The following is a 17,971-nucleotide window of genomic DNA, read 5'->3' on the forward strand; positions in this document are numbered from 1 at the left end:
CTACCTCACCCTCCTGTGTAGCTAGAACCACAGGCATGTGCCACCATGCCCAGATAATTTTTGTATTTTTTGTAGAGACAGGGTTTCACCATCCTGCCCAGGCTGGTCTCAAACTCCTGGGCTCAAGCGATCCACCTGCCCAGGCCTCCCAAAGTGTTGAGATTATAGGTGTGAGTCATTACACCCGGCCAAGAATCTTTTTAGAAAAAGATTCTCCACATGCGTATTATTATATGAGACAATCGAACATTGAGCCTCAATGTGAAATGAGAGATACATAGTTAACTGTAGGAATTCTGGAATTAAAAAATAAAATAAAACAAAATATGGTTGTGTTCCTACAGCTAAAGCCAGAGTGAATGACTCCTTTAATAAGTTGGTTTCATTTTGTCATATTCTTACTCATTCCACTGCCTTCAAGGAAGTAGCTTGGACATTGACATAGAGATTTCTTGATTGCAATCTCCACTGCCAATCAGTGATTAAACCTAACTCAACTGGGTTACTATTTGAGCAGATGCAGTCTGTTCAACAATGCTGTTAAGCAGTAGTCAACAATACTTGTTTATGGAAAGGGACACTTCCAAGTAGATTTCCTGAATTAGGAATCTTAAATTAGGACTCTGGAGCTGCTGGCCTGAAGCCCTTCAAGGGTATGACTCCCTTTTAATACCCAGTTATCATTGCACTAAAGTGGCTGGAGAGACATAGTCTATGGGCAGTTGGTGATGAGGGGGAAACAAGTAATCTGTGTTATCCCAACTTGAGCCTTGAGAAGAATTTAATTTGTGGCAGTCTTCCAGGGAGGGACAGTCTTGGGAAATAAACACTGGGCATCAGGTCTGGCCTGTACTATTTTTTTCTCTTTTATATTTTATTTTAAAATAGGTATAGGATCTCGCTTTGTTGCCTAGCTGGTCTCAAACTCCTGGCCTCAAGCAATCCTCCAGCCTCGGCCTCTGAAAGCACTGGGATTACAGGCATGAGCCACTGCACCTGGCCACCCTGTAACTATTTAACTTTTCTTGTAACCTCTAATGAATGTAGAAGGGACAACGAACAATCCAGTTTTCTTTTATAACAGCTTATTTTTAACACTGAATGAGGCCAAGGGTGAACACATTTTTCAGAGTTCAATTATATCATATTCATAGTTAAGCTACAAAGATAAAAAACTATTATGCTAAATGAAAATTCCCCATCTCTAAAAACAGAAATATCTTACTTTTTCGATGAAGAAACTCTGCAACTAGAGCTGCTACATGGACATAACACATTGCAGCCTGAAAAAGGATGACAAAGAAAGAACTGTCAGAACACGCTCAAAGTGTTTCGGAGGGTTGTTTAGAACCAAACTTTAAGTAGTCACCTCTGAAAAATCTCCATTTTTTACATGAATCTTGGCCATGCTATCAAGCCAGGTTTTCCTGAGCTCTGGGGTGCTTGCATAGGACTTGGCTAAGCTATACTGGAGATCAATTAGCATTTCAGGGTCTTTCTCATGCTCCTTCATTTGGGCAGTGGCCATAAGAACAGTGCGGATTCTCTTGGTCAAGTCTTTGACTTCTGTGGGAAAGGCAGTTGCCTAATTTCAAAACAAACAAAAAAGACATGTTGAACAACAATATCGATGAGCTCTAAGGCTTGTCATCCAATGCTGAGGACATAACATGATTTTCACTTCCTGTTACAGCTCTTGGTATTGCATACAGTACATTGAAAGAATTTTAAATAAATTATTTTAAAAATATGTAACTAGCCCAGGCTTCGAAGGCTCTAACCTTGGTGGCTGTATATTCACAGGATATAAAAGCATGAGCTCTGGAGCCAGACTACCTGGCTTTGAATCCCAGATCCTCCATTGTGAATTCCACAGCCATGGGAGTGATCTATGTTTGCCGTTTTCTTGTAATAGTAACCAAAAATTGAAAGCTTACTATGTGCCAAGCACTGGTCTGGGTTCTTTGCATGTTTTAATTTTTATGATAACCCTATAAGTACTATTATTATTATTATTTTGAGACAGAGTTCTGTTCTTGTTACCCAGGCTGGAGTGCAATGGCATGATCTCAGCTCACTGCAACCTCTGCCTCCCAGGTTCAAGAAATTCTCCCGCCTCAGCATCCCAAGTAGCTGGGATTACAGGCATGCACCACCATGCCGGGCTAATTTTGCATTTTTAGTAGAGAGAGGGTTTCTCTATGTTGGTCAGGCTGGTCTGAAACTCCTGACCTCAGGTGATCCACCTGCCTCAGCCTCCCAAAGTGCTGGGATTACAGGCGTGAGCCACCGCGCCTGGCCAGTACCATTATTAAAAAGCATTTAAATGCTTGACCAAATTCTCAAAATTGGTATACGTTAGAGACAGGATTTTCACCCAGGCATTCTGGTTCTAGAGCTGATGTTCTTAGCCACTCTTCCATTCTGATGTGCACACCTACTGCATCCATTAACTACCACATACACTAAGATGAAAACCATACTGCAAAAATGTCTACTTATACAAATGAGAGGTCATGAATCACACAGAATATTCCAGAAAGTTTAGAGAGATCATTAAGCTTTCAAAGTTTGTTTTTGGCCCCAAGAACAACAGCGTTTCCTCTTTATCCTAGCCTCTGCTAAGGAAGTCCTATCACATCCTCTTAACCTCCACCGGAGTAATCACAATTATCTATATGATTCAGAGATGATGAGAAAGAGGTATAGGAGTTAGGGAGCTTGTCGATATGAACACAATAAAATGTGGGGGAAATGGTTTTAAAAACTGCCTTCTTGGCCAGGAGCAGTGGCTCATGCCTGTAATCCCAGCATTTCGGGAGGCCAAGGCAGGTGGATCACCTGAGGTCAGGAGTTCAAGACCAGCCTGGCCAACATGGTGAAACCCCACCTCTATTAAAAATACAAAAAATTGGCTGGGTGTGGTGGCTCACACCTGTAATTCCAGCACTTTGGGAGGCTGAGGCAGGCAGATCATGAGGTCAGGAGTTTGAGACCAGCCTGACCAACATGGTGAAACCCCGTGTCTACTAAAAATATAAAACTTAGCTGGGCATGGTGGTGCATGCGTGTAATCCCAGCTACTCAGGAGGCTGAGGCAGGAGAATCGCTTGAACCTGGGAGATGGAGGTTGCAGTGAGCCAAGATCAGGCCATTTCACTCCAGCTGGGGCAACAAGAGCAAAACTCCATCTCAAAATAAATAAATAGAAATAAAAAAAACTTTATCCCTTTAAAAACAATAATTATATACATAAAGTTCCTTTCTATACATTAATAGAGATATCATTCACCAGGGGAAAGGCGTAGCTTTTTGTAATAGGGTTTGTTGGTAATGAGTGCCTTAACAGAATAAAACTAAGTCATTTCATAAATGAGTTAAGGAAAAGAAAAGATTTCCTATCAAGGAGAGCGTATACAAACCCCATTTACTTGGAAAAGCTTACCAATCTACCTATATAACATGGTATTAAGGATGGTGACAACTGGTAAAAACAATTTCTTAGAGTATAAGCATAAGTGGTGTAACTTGTTTCTATGCTCACAGGATTAGCTGGAGTGTATACTGATTCCCTGGGGAACTGGTAGAACTGGCTGAAAAGCAAACTTTCCCAGCCTGAGAGCGGCTGGCACTACACACTGTTATTTTTCAGTGCAAGCAACATTCCTATGGGAATATTTTTTGGTACATAGATTCTACACATCCAAACATCAAATATGCTGTGAATATGAGCTTTTAATCTTTTTCATTTTAGACAATATTGGCAAACTGTGCTGGAAGATGAACTTTCCCAAGAATGGGGATGATTCATTCTTCTGGGAGGAAAAGTCCTCTATTGGCAAAAAATTCTTCTTCACTTGTATACATGTGCCACTGAAGATCAGAACCTGCACTTCATGCAACAAAGCAACAGATGCATTTTTACAGTGCTATAAGTTTTAAGCATATAGGAAAGAAAGCAGAACGGTGGTCAGGGTCTTGGGTTTGGCCTCAAGAAACTGGTGCTTAAGAATGACAGCCTTGGGCATGGATTTGCCAATAAGTATCTACAGCAAGCTACAATCTGTTAACAGATAATTTTTAAAACTCACGAAACCATCAAATAATGAATCCCTTCTGTGCCATTCCTCATCCACTGGCAATGGATCAGGCAACTGTTAACTATTCTATGTGAGATTTTGTGAAATTTCAAATTCAGTGCTTATTTAACCAACATTAATAATTGTAAAGAAAGAAAGGATCTATGTATTTTCTGAGTAAGTTTGGAAATGAAGTTCAGAAAAACAATTCAGATTCGACTTGCCATAACAACTATCAATATATAGTATATTCATTCATCTATCCGCTAAACTGATTTTGAATATCTGCTATGTACCAGGCAACGTTCTAGGTACTATATAGTGATATACAAGACAAAGCCCTTAACTCATGAAACTCACATTCCACACATTCTATACTATCCAAAGCTGTGAATCCAATAACAGTTTAAGAGTTTAAACTTCCCTGATAGTAAAGTTGGTTCTAATTTATTATTTGAAATGAGAACATACCTTCATAGGTCTGTCACTATTTGCAAAATTATTGATTATGAATAAAGACTCCTGAAATCTTGATCCTCCGCTTAGTGCTACATCAGCTATCAGTTGGCTTACAGCAATTATTATCTGTGGGAAGAAGTAAACATTATTTTCCAAATACTTTTTGAACAAATGCTGCTTATTCTCATCATTTTATAAGTACATAAGCACTCACATGAAATGCTTCTTTTAAAGATTCTACACTGTACCATCATAACGTATGTTCTTCATATATGAGGGGGTTACATTCTTCTGCTTTCGACAAGCTGCTTATGGTTGTTTCTCCATTAATAATCTTGTCTCCAGTAAACAACTCTAATGGGACAGACCATGGCAGTGAAGATATAAAGAGGACCAAGGATTTCTCATATTACAATGAGGGCCACTGAGTCAAGCAGTCCCAATTGTGGTTTAGTTCAGAACTATTTCATCCAATAAACCCCAAAGTGTGGAGATGTTGAATAATAACTATCATATAGGAAGTATTAATCATGTGCTATGCATTGCATCAGGCACTACACGCACCTTGTTTTAATCCTTGGGGTAACACTGCAAAGTGAAATACCCAGTCTCATTTTATAGATAAGGAAACAGGTTCAGCCAGATTGAGTGACTTGCTTAGGGTCACACGGCAAGTAAGGATTTAAGCTATGATTTAAGCACAAGTAGGCCTGATTCCAAAGTCCATGCTTTCCACTAAACCTTGAGACATCTCTCATTTTTAAAGTAAGTGGGCATACTGGAGCATGAAAAACATAATCTGTGTTATGTGGTCTATAGAATCTAACAAGCTTGTTATTTAATCATCTCATTTAATCCTCATAAAAACTCTATGAGCTAGGTAACAATATTTACCCCATTGAATTTGCAGAAACTGAGGCACTGAGAGGCTAAGGAAGTAACTTGCTCCAGGTCACATAGGATGTGGCGGTCCTCAAATCTGAACTAGAGACTGGGTGCGGTGGCTCATGCCTGTAATCCCAGCACTTTGGGGGCTGAGGCGTGTGGATCTCCTGAGGTCAGGAGTCCAAGACTAGCCTGGCCAACATGGTGAAACCCTGTCTTTACTAAAAAAACAAAAATTAGCTGGGCATAGTGGCACATGCCTTTAATCCCAGCTACTCAGGAGGCTGAGGCAGGAGAATAACTTGAACTTGGGAGGTGGAGGTTGCAGTGAGCCAGGATTGTACCACTGCATTCCAGCCTGGGCAACAGAGCAAGAGTCTGTCTCAAAAAAACAAAAAACAAAAACAAATCAGAACTAGAGCCTATGCTCTTAACATCCTTGCTCTAGAACAGCTCTGTTCCATAGAAATATTGCATGAGCCACATATGTAATTATCAATTACCTAGTAGCTACACTAAAAAGAGATACAGCTGAAACTTATTTTAATATACTTAACTTAATACATGCAACATCATTTCAACGTATAATCAATATAAAACAATTGAGATATTCTAGTTTTTTGCATACTTAGTCTTCAAAAGCCATAGTACATTTTACACTTTCAGCACATCTAAATTTAGACTAGTCACATGTCAAGTGCTAGATGGCCACACTGTATTGGATTGGTTGCGTGGCTCTGGATCTTGATCTAGAGGTTAAAGATTGAAGAGAAGAAAGATGAAGAGGTGCTTTTATTTTCACTGACCTGTAGATGTGTCCTCAGGAAGGTTTTCCTTTTGGTATACTCAAAGTTGTTTCTCATCAAAAGATACAAAAGTGCGGATGCTTCATTCCTGGTTGAGCTAATCTTTGATGTGCAGCACTTTAAAACCTCATAGCAAAATGCAGCACACATGTTTACTCTTCCTTTGAAAAAGGCTGAAGGGAACTAAAGAACAGGGAAAACAGAAATAAGTATCTAAAATCCAATTATAAAATCAATAAAATATCAAGTACCTTCTATATCCTCACCTAAAACTATGCTGGGTGCTTTGAGGATACTAAATCAACATAAGGCAGGCTCTGCTCTCCAGAGAGCCTGAACTAGTTAACATAAACACCAGCATGCATTAATAACAGAACTTAAGTCAGTATACAAGTTATTAAAAGATGTAAAGGTACTGAATATAAATGCTATAAAAGTAATGGTAAAAATCGCAATTACTTTTATACCACCATAATACAATAAACAGGTTCTCAATATGTTTTGAAAGAATGTCTGAAATGATGAATGATGGGTCTCAAATGGGGGCATAAAAATGGGACGGTCAATTTTCATTAGTTACTGTATTGCTTTATATTTCAACAGTTCCTTTATTGTGAACATCCAAGTGCTGAGAAAATTACAGCTAAAATCTACTCAGCAAGTAAAGTTCATCTTTTAACAAAATGGGATATAGGAGGTATGTACACCCCCGCCACACACAAGCATCGTCTTCGCATAAACACCGATAGTTAAGATGCATTTTAGCAAAGAAAAAGTATGAAAGTGACTAATTATCAAAAGAGACAAGTGGTCTGTTCTTTTGAGAATGTATTCAGTCTGCTTTGTGTAAGACAAAATATACACATAACATAGACTTGTTATAATTTCCCATGCTTATAGGTCTAGGTAAGAGAGTAATAAGGTTGCTTCAGGGTACACAATAGATGTTTTTCAGAGAGTGAAGCTAGAGGACCATCTTTTAAAAATTATTTCTTAAGAACCTTGAATTTAGACTCATATTATAGAAATCTACCCTTTATTTCACCTTAATACTAAGTGTAATTCTATGCAGATAATGAATGCTTAATAAAATTTTCTGATTGGCAATTGGGAAATCTCACCAATAACTTCACCAGACTAACTCTGGATGAAGCAGATACTCTGGTATGAAAATAAACATTTAGGGGAGAGCATAGCTATAGTGTAGCTCATCACTACACTATGTTTTCTAACCACGTCACTCACTTCTCTGAGTGGGCAGTGGCCAAAATCATCAATGACCTCCTAACTGCCAATTCTAACAGATCTGTTTCCCCCTTTATCTTATTTGACTACTCTGTATACATCATGACAACATTGGAACTCTTTCCTTCTTTGGCTTCCATGATATCCTTCTTTCTTACCTTTCTTCCCACCTCTCTGACTGCTCCCTGTCATCTCCCTTACAGATTCCTCTTTGAACCTCCTTTCTATGTTGTTGTTTCTCTGCAATGTTCTGCTCTTGATTTTCTTGCTTTTTTTTTTTTTTTTTTTGAAGTGGAGTCTTGCTCTGTCGCCCAGGTTGGAGTGGAGTGGTGCGATCTCGGCTCACTGCAACCTCTGTCTCCCAGGTTCAAGCGATTCTCCTGCCTCAGCCTCCCGAGTAGGTGGGACTACAGGTGCCTGCCACCATGCCCGGCTAATTTTTGTATTTTTAGTAGAGATGGGGCTTCACTATGTTGGCCAGGCTGATCTCAAACTCCTGACCTCAGGTGATCCTCCCGCCTCGGCCTCCCAAAGTGCTGGGATTACAGGAGTGAGTAACTGTACCCGGCCTATGATTATTGATTCTTTTATTATTTATTTTCTGTCTCCCCTATCCCCACTAAGACCGAATGCTTCATGAGGGCAAAGAGTATATTTTCTATCTCTATTGTATCTCCAGGACCTAGTACAGCACTTGACACAGAGAAGGCGCTCGATAAATATAGTATGGATGAATGGAGAGTGACTCCAAGTCTGGCTCTCCAATCTGATCCCTCTCCAGAGCAAAGATCCATATGTCCTAATGTCCTGTAGGTACTCAAATTCAACAGATCTATATGACAGGACTCATTAACTTTTACTGCAAATGTAGTCTTTCCCCTGTATTTCACATCAACCACCACACTCCACCATACTATCAGTGGATCGATGACTAAATCCTGTAAATCCTATCTCAACATGTCTCATCTGCCTTTGACTCTTATATATTCTCTGCCACTGCCTTACTTCAAGCCCTCATTTCTTATTTAGCTTATTGCAACTAGTCTTTTTATTGCCTTTGATACTGTCACCAATCCTTCTTCCACAGAACTTTTAAAGAGATGTTCCCCTGTCCTTACCAATTCCCTCTTAATACAAATCTAATTGTGTTACTTCCCTGCTTAAACCCCTTCCATGACTACCTGATGCCTAAAAGATGAAATCCAACTTTTAAGATAAGTCCACATGATCTGTACTCCATTTACATTTTTAGTCTCATCTCTTGCTGAATCCAAATTAAATCCTAGCTCCATTGCTGCAGAAACACTTTTACTAAATTAGAGTGCTTCTCTTGCCCACCTCCAGTGGTCTATACAGACTTATTTTATCCTGATGGTATTTGTTTCTGTGTATGTGTATCTTGATGTGTGTGTGCCTCCCTCTAGGTATGATGGGGTGGAAGAAAAAGTAGCTTCTGATTTGAGGGGGTTCATGGTCAGGCCCTCTGTCTGTACTTTGTTGCTCTATATTTCTATTTACAAAGGTAGCACATAATGGCTTCACCAGCTGGCATCACGTATGTCACCACAATGATCCCCATTTTCCCTTCTTTCCTTTTTGCAATGAAGATAGCCCACTGGCTGCTCCCAAGCTTCTATCCTTACCTTACTGATGAAGGCTCTCAGTGAGGCAAATACATGTTTCAGCGATACTTCAGACTGTCCATTTTTAAGAAAAGCAAGATGGATATCAAACACTTTTTTCATTAATGGGTTGTGGCCATCATTATTTAAAAGTTGGGTCTATAAAACATTAAAAAATATGGTTTATGCCCCACTGAGAATGAGAGAACTGATTTCACCAAAACCTGTTTATAAAACCACTGTTTGGAAGTTTCAGGAAAATAAAAGACTCTTACAAATAATTTCAAAATATTTGTGCCATCTTTCAACTTGGAAATCTCAAACAAATACTACATAAATGACATATAGAATACTTAATCCCAACATTTTAAACAGGTGTAATTTTTTTTTCAATGCAACACAACAATATATAGGACTACTATGGGAAAAGCATATTATTTTCTATTAACCTATACCATATTGCTTCTCAATTAAGAAATCAATAAATTAAAAGTGAATACAAGCCAATCAGCCTTTGTATTTCTCTGAGAGAGACCAAATATTGTAATGTATGAATGAAGGAAAATACCAATTCTATTTTATAAGATTATGATATAAATTTAAAAGTATGTTTAATATATGGTTAGCCATTCAAGACAAATTAAACCCTCTTTGAGTACAAACAATTAACAGGTATCACAATTGAACAGACTATGTAAATTGTTTAAATGCTCCTTGCAAAGAAACAACAAATTGTAGAAATATACCTATTAGTTTGTCAACTTTGTTTTAATCAGCAATGGTTAATTTCTCCAGCCCTATCCTGCTATCCCTCAAGAAAGTAACCAGCAGGTTACAACTTGGCCAGAAACAACAAAACTCAAAACAACAACAATCTAATGATAATACTGACAGCTGGAATCCCTGAATGGTGTTTGATTTTTCTGGCACTTTCCTTAATATATTTTGAAGCATGGTATAGTGGCTAGATTCATGCTCTCTCATAACTGGCCTAGATCTCAATTCTGATTCTGCCACTGCCCAGCTATGTGACATTAACCTTCTGTGGGCCCCAGTTTCCTCATTTTCAAAAGGGAATAATAACAGTATCTACATCATAAGGTTATTATGAGGATTAAAAGTGGGTTCATATTTGTATTTTTAAGTTATTGAGATATAATTTATATACCATAAAATTCACCAGATTCAGGTATACAATTAAATTACATTTAGTAAATTCGGCAACAGAGTTGGATAACCACCACCATCTAATTTTAGAACATTTCCACTGTTTCAAAAAGATGACTCCCCTTTCTCATTCCCAGCCTTACAATGAAAAAGTGAGTTAATATTTGTAAAGCACTTAGGATAGTACCTGATACCCACCAAGAGATTATATAAATGTTTGTTAAATAAAGAAGAGGTATCAGAATAGGAGGAAGGAATACAATTACACCATGAGATCTAATGGCTTTTTTATTTATTGGCATGATGAAAAGTGGAGTTGTGTTGCATTTTAATATAGAACGAACCTAATACTTCATAAAGGGATCTGTAGCCTATTTATTAAAGGGATTCTGCTGTCTATTTCATATTAGTATCTAATTCAGTTCTTCTTTATAAGCCTCTTTGAAAAGCACAGGCCAGGTTTCCATAGAAAATCTAGAGGGTTGAAGCAATTAACTCAATTACTTAGAGAAGAGGGGAAAAAAGAAAAAAAAAATCTGTATAACTGAAGTGAAACCAAACAAGATTTTTCACCTTCTTACATTATAGTCACATCATTTTTACTTTTCAAAGCACTCTCACATCCATTATCCCATTTCCCCCTCCAATAATCCTACAAGATAATTGCTTTTACCTTCTTTTTAAAATCATAGCAGTAATGATTTGCACTAAGAAGCAAACATCTGAGAAAAAACACTAAGTGCCTGGCTAGGGAAGCCAGCCAGCCTGCCTGGACATCATCTACCCTGACAGGATACCTCATCACAATGGGTATTTGGGGAAACAGATCCAATCATATTTTGGGCTAAAAATTGCTGGCTATTTAAAGTATGGAAAACAAACTTGTTATTAAACACGAAAATCTAATAGAATTTAAGAGGTAGAAGGGAGCTTAAGGGCAAATTAGTCCATTCCCTTCCCTTTATGGATGATACAAGGGAGTCTCAGTGACTTCCAGGATCACATGATAACCAAACTAGAACTGCCATCCACTTTTCCTGACTATTCATGTCAGCCTTTTTCACTGCACTACCCCACATCTGACTAGGTAATTTCTGTATAATGTTTATTTGCAGTGGTACCAACTGAATTATAACTATTCATTTTTACCTTGAAGCACTGAGTGAAAAATGATATGGTATCTAGTACTGTTAGGGAAACTTCAGTAGCTGTATTGCCTTCAAGAAGTGCCTGGTGGAAAATGTCTGCTTCAGTTGTTGTAGAACCTACGATTAAAAAAGTAAATTAAACTTTTCCCAACAGGAAGATGCACATAATGGTGTTGAATGACTTTCTACCCAAAGACTCAGAGAGAGACAAGCAAGAAGAAAGGGGGCTCAGCTGGGCACAGTGGCTCACACATGTAATTCCAACACTTTGAGAGGCTGAGGCTGGTGGATCACAAGGTCAGGAGTTCGAGACCAGCATGGTCAGCATGGTGACACTCTGCCTCTACTAGAAATACAAAAAATTAGCCAGGCATGGTGGCACATGCCTGTAATCCCAGCTACTCGGGAGGCTGAGGCAGGAGAATTGCTTGAACCTGGGAGGTGGAGGTTGCAGTGAGCTGAGATTGTGCCACTGTTCTCCAGTCTGGGTGACAGAGTGAGACTATGTCTCAAAAAAAAGAAAAAAAAAAAAAAAGAAAGGGAGCTCACAGTGTCATACTGTATTTAACTCCTTAATCAAATATAGTCTAGGTTAATCAGTTTCACTAGTCTTCATTATAGTTCTGTATCAGCAGCTCTGTAGGACATAATTAGGTGCCCACCTCTTTGGAGACAAGGTTTCAGTGATGAACTCTGGCAATGTAACTAGGAAATAATGAGGGAGGCCTTTTAAGTCATGCCACTAATTATGTGGGTAAAAATGAGAAACCACTGAATAGAAATTCAGCTCCAGATACACAGTAGTGCCTTATGGTCAGACATTTTCGATTTTGCCAATTATATGAGATTTGTTTCTAAATCAGAAGGAAAACAAGGTATCTTGGAGGCAACTGAAAGGAAGTAGGTTCATCATATTTTTATAAGAAGCTGACGGCTTTAAAACATGCAGATTTAAAGGTCCTGAGTCTATTATCTCAGGGTCTAGCAGGACATTATTTTTTATTACTAGGTCTTACCACAAAGCCAGTTTTGCTGGCTTCCTTTTCTGAAACCTTCAGAGGACTGTGTGGAAACAAAACATTCTCACTCTTTGAGTTGTTATTAATATTTGTTTTTCATAGGATAGCTTCCATTTATATAACCCTCTAGCTTCCACAGTTGGGCAAGATTTCTCTCCTTGCCCTATTTGCCTTGTCAATACTTCAACCTGTCTGAAATACACCTTTGCCAAACTAGCATTTAGAGTTCACTGATTTCTGCAGTCAACTCAGCATGTTCATTCCCTAATCATTAAATTACCAAATGTAACTAAATAAATATTACACATACTATTATATTAAGATGTCAATATTTGCATTAAAGTTTAACAGTAGGAATGAAGAATACCCAATATAAAAATAAGAGAACAGCAAAAATTTCATGGGAAAAATTTAATTTTTTTGACGCTAAGAAGAAAACACCATGACCTAAAATTGTTGAAAAATCCATGTGTATTTTATCATTTTATAGCCATGTACAATGAAATTGATTATACATAAGTACATAGCAGAGAGATGCAAACACATGTATGTATGGGAAATCATTCCTAATCATATTGGCAATTTAAACCAGGACTTCTTTTCTTCATACATATTTAATGGATACAGGTGATATTTTGTTACATGCATAGAATGTGTAATGATCATGTCAGGATATTTAGGGTGTCCATCACTTTAAGTTTTTATTATTTAAACCAGGACTTCTTTAAGGTCAAATGGGTACCCCACACACATTTTCACTTACTGTGATTAAGTGTGAATGAACTTTCTAGGCTACTAAGATGCTGAAGCCGGGCCTGCATTACTCCTGATCTGTTTCGAAGAGCAGGCATGGTTTGCGATTTTCGGTCTATTCCAAAGTGTTTTGACAGCCAGGCATCATGTACCCTAAAATAAATGTTAAAGTCAGGAAGTGGAGTGCTCTAATAACATATCTCAATGTTACAATCTTTTTAACTAAAAAATCATTAGGTTTCCACATAAACATAATAGTATACTCAAGGATTAAATGGAGTGATTGGCTATCACTCCAATAAGATTCAGTCTTTTCCAGGAGGTGAGAAAGGGCAAGAGTGGGAAGAAATAGCCAGAGGTTCACTAAGGGTTGAAATGAGGGGGGAAAATTCTAGCGTCAGATGTTCAAGAATGAGTGCCAATCAAATCTGTTTCTGTACTTTGTCTATTGCTAAGATTTACAAACTTTTCTTTGTTTTCCTTTAATGTTGTTTCCATTAAAAAATTACAACTGGGTCATACATGGACTAAGGAAAAAGTAGTTTGTCTATCCTCTAGTAAACATAGTGGGATAGTTGACAGAAATCTTAGAGACTGAGGTTCATGGTAATGATGGCCGTACCAGCTCCAAGTTATGGGAAAAGATGGTGGAAATTGGAACCCTCACCACCCAAACTACCTATCCTTAGGACGTTCCAGAGACTCAGCGATAATCACCATCCACACAGTATCTTAAAAATTAAATATGTTTTAAACTATTTTTGAGCTCCTTTAAAGACTAACTCCACCCCTAAAATATATCTCATTGAAATAAGCAAGTAATCTTCTTCACCTTAGAATCTCTCAAATATTTTTTTAAGTATTTATTTCACTAGGACTTATATGGCAAAAAGAGGAAATAGCTAATATATCATTTATGTCCCAATTGCTGTTGGGGATTTCTATTTACCTTAGTAATTGAGGTGAGTATTGATAGATTTCAGACAAAAGCACAGACCTTACAGTTGTACAGGTTCTTCCCCTGGATCTAGCCCCTTCTCCATTCCTTTAGAAAAGATAAGCATCTCACAAGGTAGAAACTCTGTATATCACTTTAATCATCACCCCTTGGGAAGCTGGAAAATGTAAAGGTTCCCATTCATTTAAACTTTCAGTTGGGACACGTTAAATAAATCACGGGTGTCTCAATGTTAACTTAAAATATATAACCTAGGTTTTACATGGCATGACTAAGATTGCTCTCTGTTGGAAGAGAAGGAAAAAGTAGAAATTACAGTGCTATGGGACTTACCTTGCTATATTTCTTTTCCCCATATATCTAAAGTGAAACAAGCATACTCTAGAAATAAAAACAACAGCATGTTAGTAATGTATTAACATCCTCTACAATTTAACAAGTGATATTTTAAGTCATCAGTTACAAAGAATGGCCTATTTAAATCATATTGTAATGATATGTGTTTCGCTATGCAGAAATACGTAGATAATTGTGGGCTTGCCATATTCTGTCTTTCTACATTTATTTGCTACAATTACATCAACACTAAAAGCTTCATGTCTTCATATACAATTTTAATGACAGATTAAAAAAACCTGTCAATGCAAATCACCCTTTATGCTCTGTAACATATCATAGAAAAGGTCTCTATCAGTCATTTTTGTTTTTGACACAGGATCTCGCTCTGTCACCCACACTGGAATGCAGTGGAATGATCATGCAAGGCTCACTAAAGCCTCGACCTCCCAAGCTTAAGTGATTCTCTTACCTCAGCCTCCCAAGTACCTGGAACCACAGGTGCACACCACCATGCCCAGCTAATGTTTTATTTTTTGTAGATAATAGATCTGGCTATGTTCCCCATGCTGGTCTCAAACTCCTGGGCTCAACTGATCCTCCTGCCTCAGCTTCCCAAAGTGCTGGGATTATAGGCGTGAGCCACCATACCTGGCCCACCAGCATAGTCATTAATATCTTTAAAAGTTTCTTCAGCACTAAAAATTGGGGCAATTTCTACATTTTTAATAATAGCATTAAAATACTTTATATTATTAAAAATTTCAAATGCGTATAAAAGTAGGGAGAGGACCATAGTTAACTCCCACATACCCAATCACCCCCCCACATTCAACAATGATTGAACTCACGGCTATTTTTGTTTGACCTCTGTCCTGAATAGGTCCCCTGATATCCCTCCACCCTCCCTACCTCCTGTGTTTCTAAAGCAAATCTCCAACATCAGATAGTTTCATTAGCAAATATTTCAGTACAATTACAGTAGTTAAAAAAAATCTTAACTGCTGTTTATTCTCCGGACATTTTCTGCAAAAGTTTGTTAAGACTCTAATCCAAGGGTTATGTATTCATATGCTTTGGTTTTGTAGACATGCACATACAAATCATGTATGTGTGTTGGGAATACTCTGAACCCTTCTGTGGTGACTGAACAACCCCAAGCTTCTGGAAGAATTGGCAAAACCCAAGCTATCTGAAATAACAAGAAGTTGTTGATTTTTAACCTGTAAATTCTCTTAGAATTTGGTTTCTCCAAAATGAGTTATTTGCTTTGTGTTACTTGCTGTATTGATTATATTTGAGAAAATGAAGGATAATGTGAAATGTTGAGCTGCAACTTGTAACTTTGGCTCTGCTGAACTGTTCTGGTAAAAACAGGAACTCTGTGAGAGGGACTAACCACATAGCTTGACTGTCAAAGAGAGATGACAGCACGTAATAGGCTTTTCATTGCGGAGAGCCGATAAACGGACGTGTGATAGAGAGGCTTATTACCTGGATTCCTTTCCCAGGAAAGGCATATTGATTAGGGCCCTGGAAAGGGAATGTGACCATTATGGAGAGCCTATAAACGGATGCATGAGGGGCGCCTGTCTCTGTGGTTGAGATAAGGATGTAAAAGTCTTCTTCCACTGCTCCTCCAAGTCTGCATGGAGGCCCCTCCTCTTGCAGTTTTTGTGAAGTCAGGCTGGTTGTCCTGTGTCAGATCATGTTTCCCCTATAGTTGTGAGCCCAATATGTTCTTGCTGATAATCATAAGTTTATGTTTAACCTATATTCTTGCTAAGGTGTATGATTTCTATGCTGACACGAAGTTATCTTTACATTGTTCTGCTTTTATAATACCACGTTGTGATTTTTGTGCATCAGTTTTTGCTAATGTATTCTTTTTGTGTAATTATCACTGAAACTTTGTGTAACCTCGCTCCCCCTCCTCTATTGAAAGAGCACAATAACAACTGAGGTTTTCAGGGGAATGTCAGACATCCACGAACAGCATTATGTGGTGTCTCCCCTGGGCCCAGCTTTAAGGAAAACTTTTTCCTTATCTCTCTTTCTTTTTCACCAACTATTGGATCACTTTGAGAGATCTTAAACCCACACTGATGTATTGGGAGCTGGTCTTGCCAATATATGTGTACTATGACCAAATTTCTTGCATTTCATTCTATGTCTAATTTTTCTTTTAGCTTCCAATAATCATATAAAAATAGCTCAGGATGAAACATAGGACAACTTCCCATCTCCAGACTAGGTTTTCCCCCAAGTGTCTTGTAATACGTACATACATATATATATTTATTCCATATATATGTGTGTATATATATGTATATATGTCTATATGTGTTTTGCTACACAGAAATACAGATATATACACATATACATACATATATGTGTGTACATATATATGTGTAACACACATACACAGACACATTTCTACAGTGGGTAGAATTACTCCGCTCTGCATAAAAGTATAAATTCTAAATTCCAATCATTTACACTGCTCCACTAATCCAGCATCTTTTCCAAATGAATGATATAGGACAGCTGATACCACTTCTAGTTTTTCAGATCACAGAAAGCCTTTTGCTGGGCTGAAAAGATGGTTCATTATTAGCTAGCGTTTTCAGGAATATAGCAGGTATTCCACGTTCACATTTTTCTTCTACCTACAGGTAAAGAACCTATATGCCAGCCTCTATATTATCAAAATAATTTAACATTTTCTACATTATTAGCAAATAAGCTATTAAAAACAGAAAAAATGGTAACAGTTAAATTCTCCCCAAATAAGGGGAAAGTTTATGAAGATAAATTAATATAACTTACTCTAAAAGAATAAGAATGTTTATGAGCTCCTGAGGAGACACTTTATTCCAGTAAGTTAAGAGAGTATCTGAAAATGAAATAAATAAAGTGTTAGATCTTGAAATAATTATAGTAAATAGCACAGTGAATCCCCAAGTCCTATGCAGCTTCAAGGACTATCAACTCAAGGCCAATCTTGTTTCATCTATATTCTCCTCTCCCCTCCCACTGCCCAGCACATACACTGTATTCTTTTGAATTAATCCCAAATATATCATTTAATTGGTAATTATTTCAGCATCAACGATCCTTTTTATGTGCTTTGTGTATGTCCTTTTGGGTCGCTTATCCAAATCTTTGTATCATTTCTGAAGACAGAGGAAGGAAAGCTGTGTTTTTACTTTAGATGCAGTGTTGTTAATGAACTCCCTAAAATTTTATGCAAGATGGTGTGTTTATGTGCACTTTTCTGAGAAGGTCTAATGCCTTTGCCTGCTACTCAGAGGACTCTGTGAATCAAAAAGTTTAAGAATTTTAAATTTTAGGCCAGCCGTGGTGGCTCACACCTGTAATCCCAGCACTTTGGGAGGCTGAGGTGGGCGGATCACTTGCACTGAGGAGCTCGAGACCAGCCTGTACAACATGATGAAACACTGTCTCTACTAAAAACATGAAAATTAGCTGGG

General features: G+C 37.9%; 1 protein-coding gene across 2 annotated transcripts in view; it reads right to left on the bottom strand.

Annotated features, from left to right (window-relative positions):
• Positions 1–17,971, bottom strand: part of DOCK11 (dedicator of cytokinesis 11) — a 188,397-nt gene that overhangs the window by 31,479 nt on the left and 138,947 nt on the right. For both annotated transcript variants that reach the window (XM_012475980.2, XM_064361620.1), the window contains exons 36-44: positions 17,307–17,373; positions 14,475–14,522; positions 13,194–13,336; positions 11,413–11,528; positions 9,118–9,255; positions 6,230–6,412; positions 4,551–4,664; positions 1,370–1,585; positions 1,226–1,283 (exon numbers count right to left, since the gene is read on the bottom strand). In XM_012475980.2, coding sequence (XP_012331403.1) covers positions 1,226–1,283; positions 1,370–1,585; positions 4,551–4,664; positions 6,230–6,412; positions 9,118–9,255; positions 11,413–11,528; positions 13,194–13,336; positions 14,475–14,522; positions 17,307–17,373 — 1,083 coding nt within the window. The remainder of the gene's footprint in view (positions 1–1,225; positions 1,284–1,369; positions 1,586–4,550; positions 4,665–6,229; positions 6,413–9,117; positions 9,256–11,412; positions 11,529–13,193; positions 13,337–14,474; positions 14,523–17,306; positions 17,374–17,971) is intronic.

Source organism: Aotus nancymaae, unplaced genomic scaffold (assembly GCF_030222135.1).
Source record: "Aotus nancymaae isolate 86718 unplaced genomic scaffold, 86718_ANA_hifiasm-v0.15.2.pri h1tg000004l, whole genome shotgun sequence".
In the NCBI taxonomy this organism is placed as follows: domain Eukaryota; kingdom Metazoa; phylum Chordata; class Mammalia; order Primates; family Aotidae; genus Aotus; species Aotus nancymaae.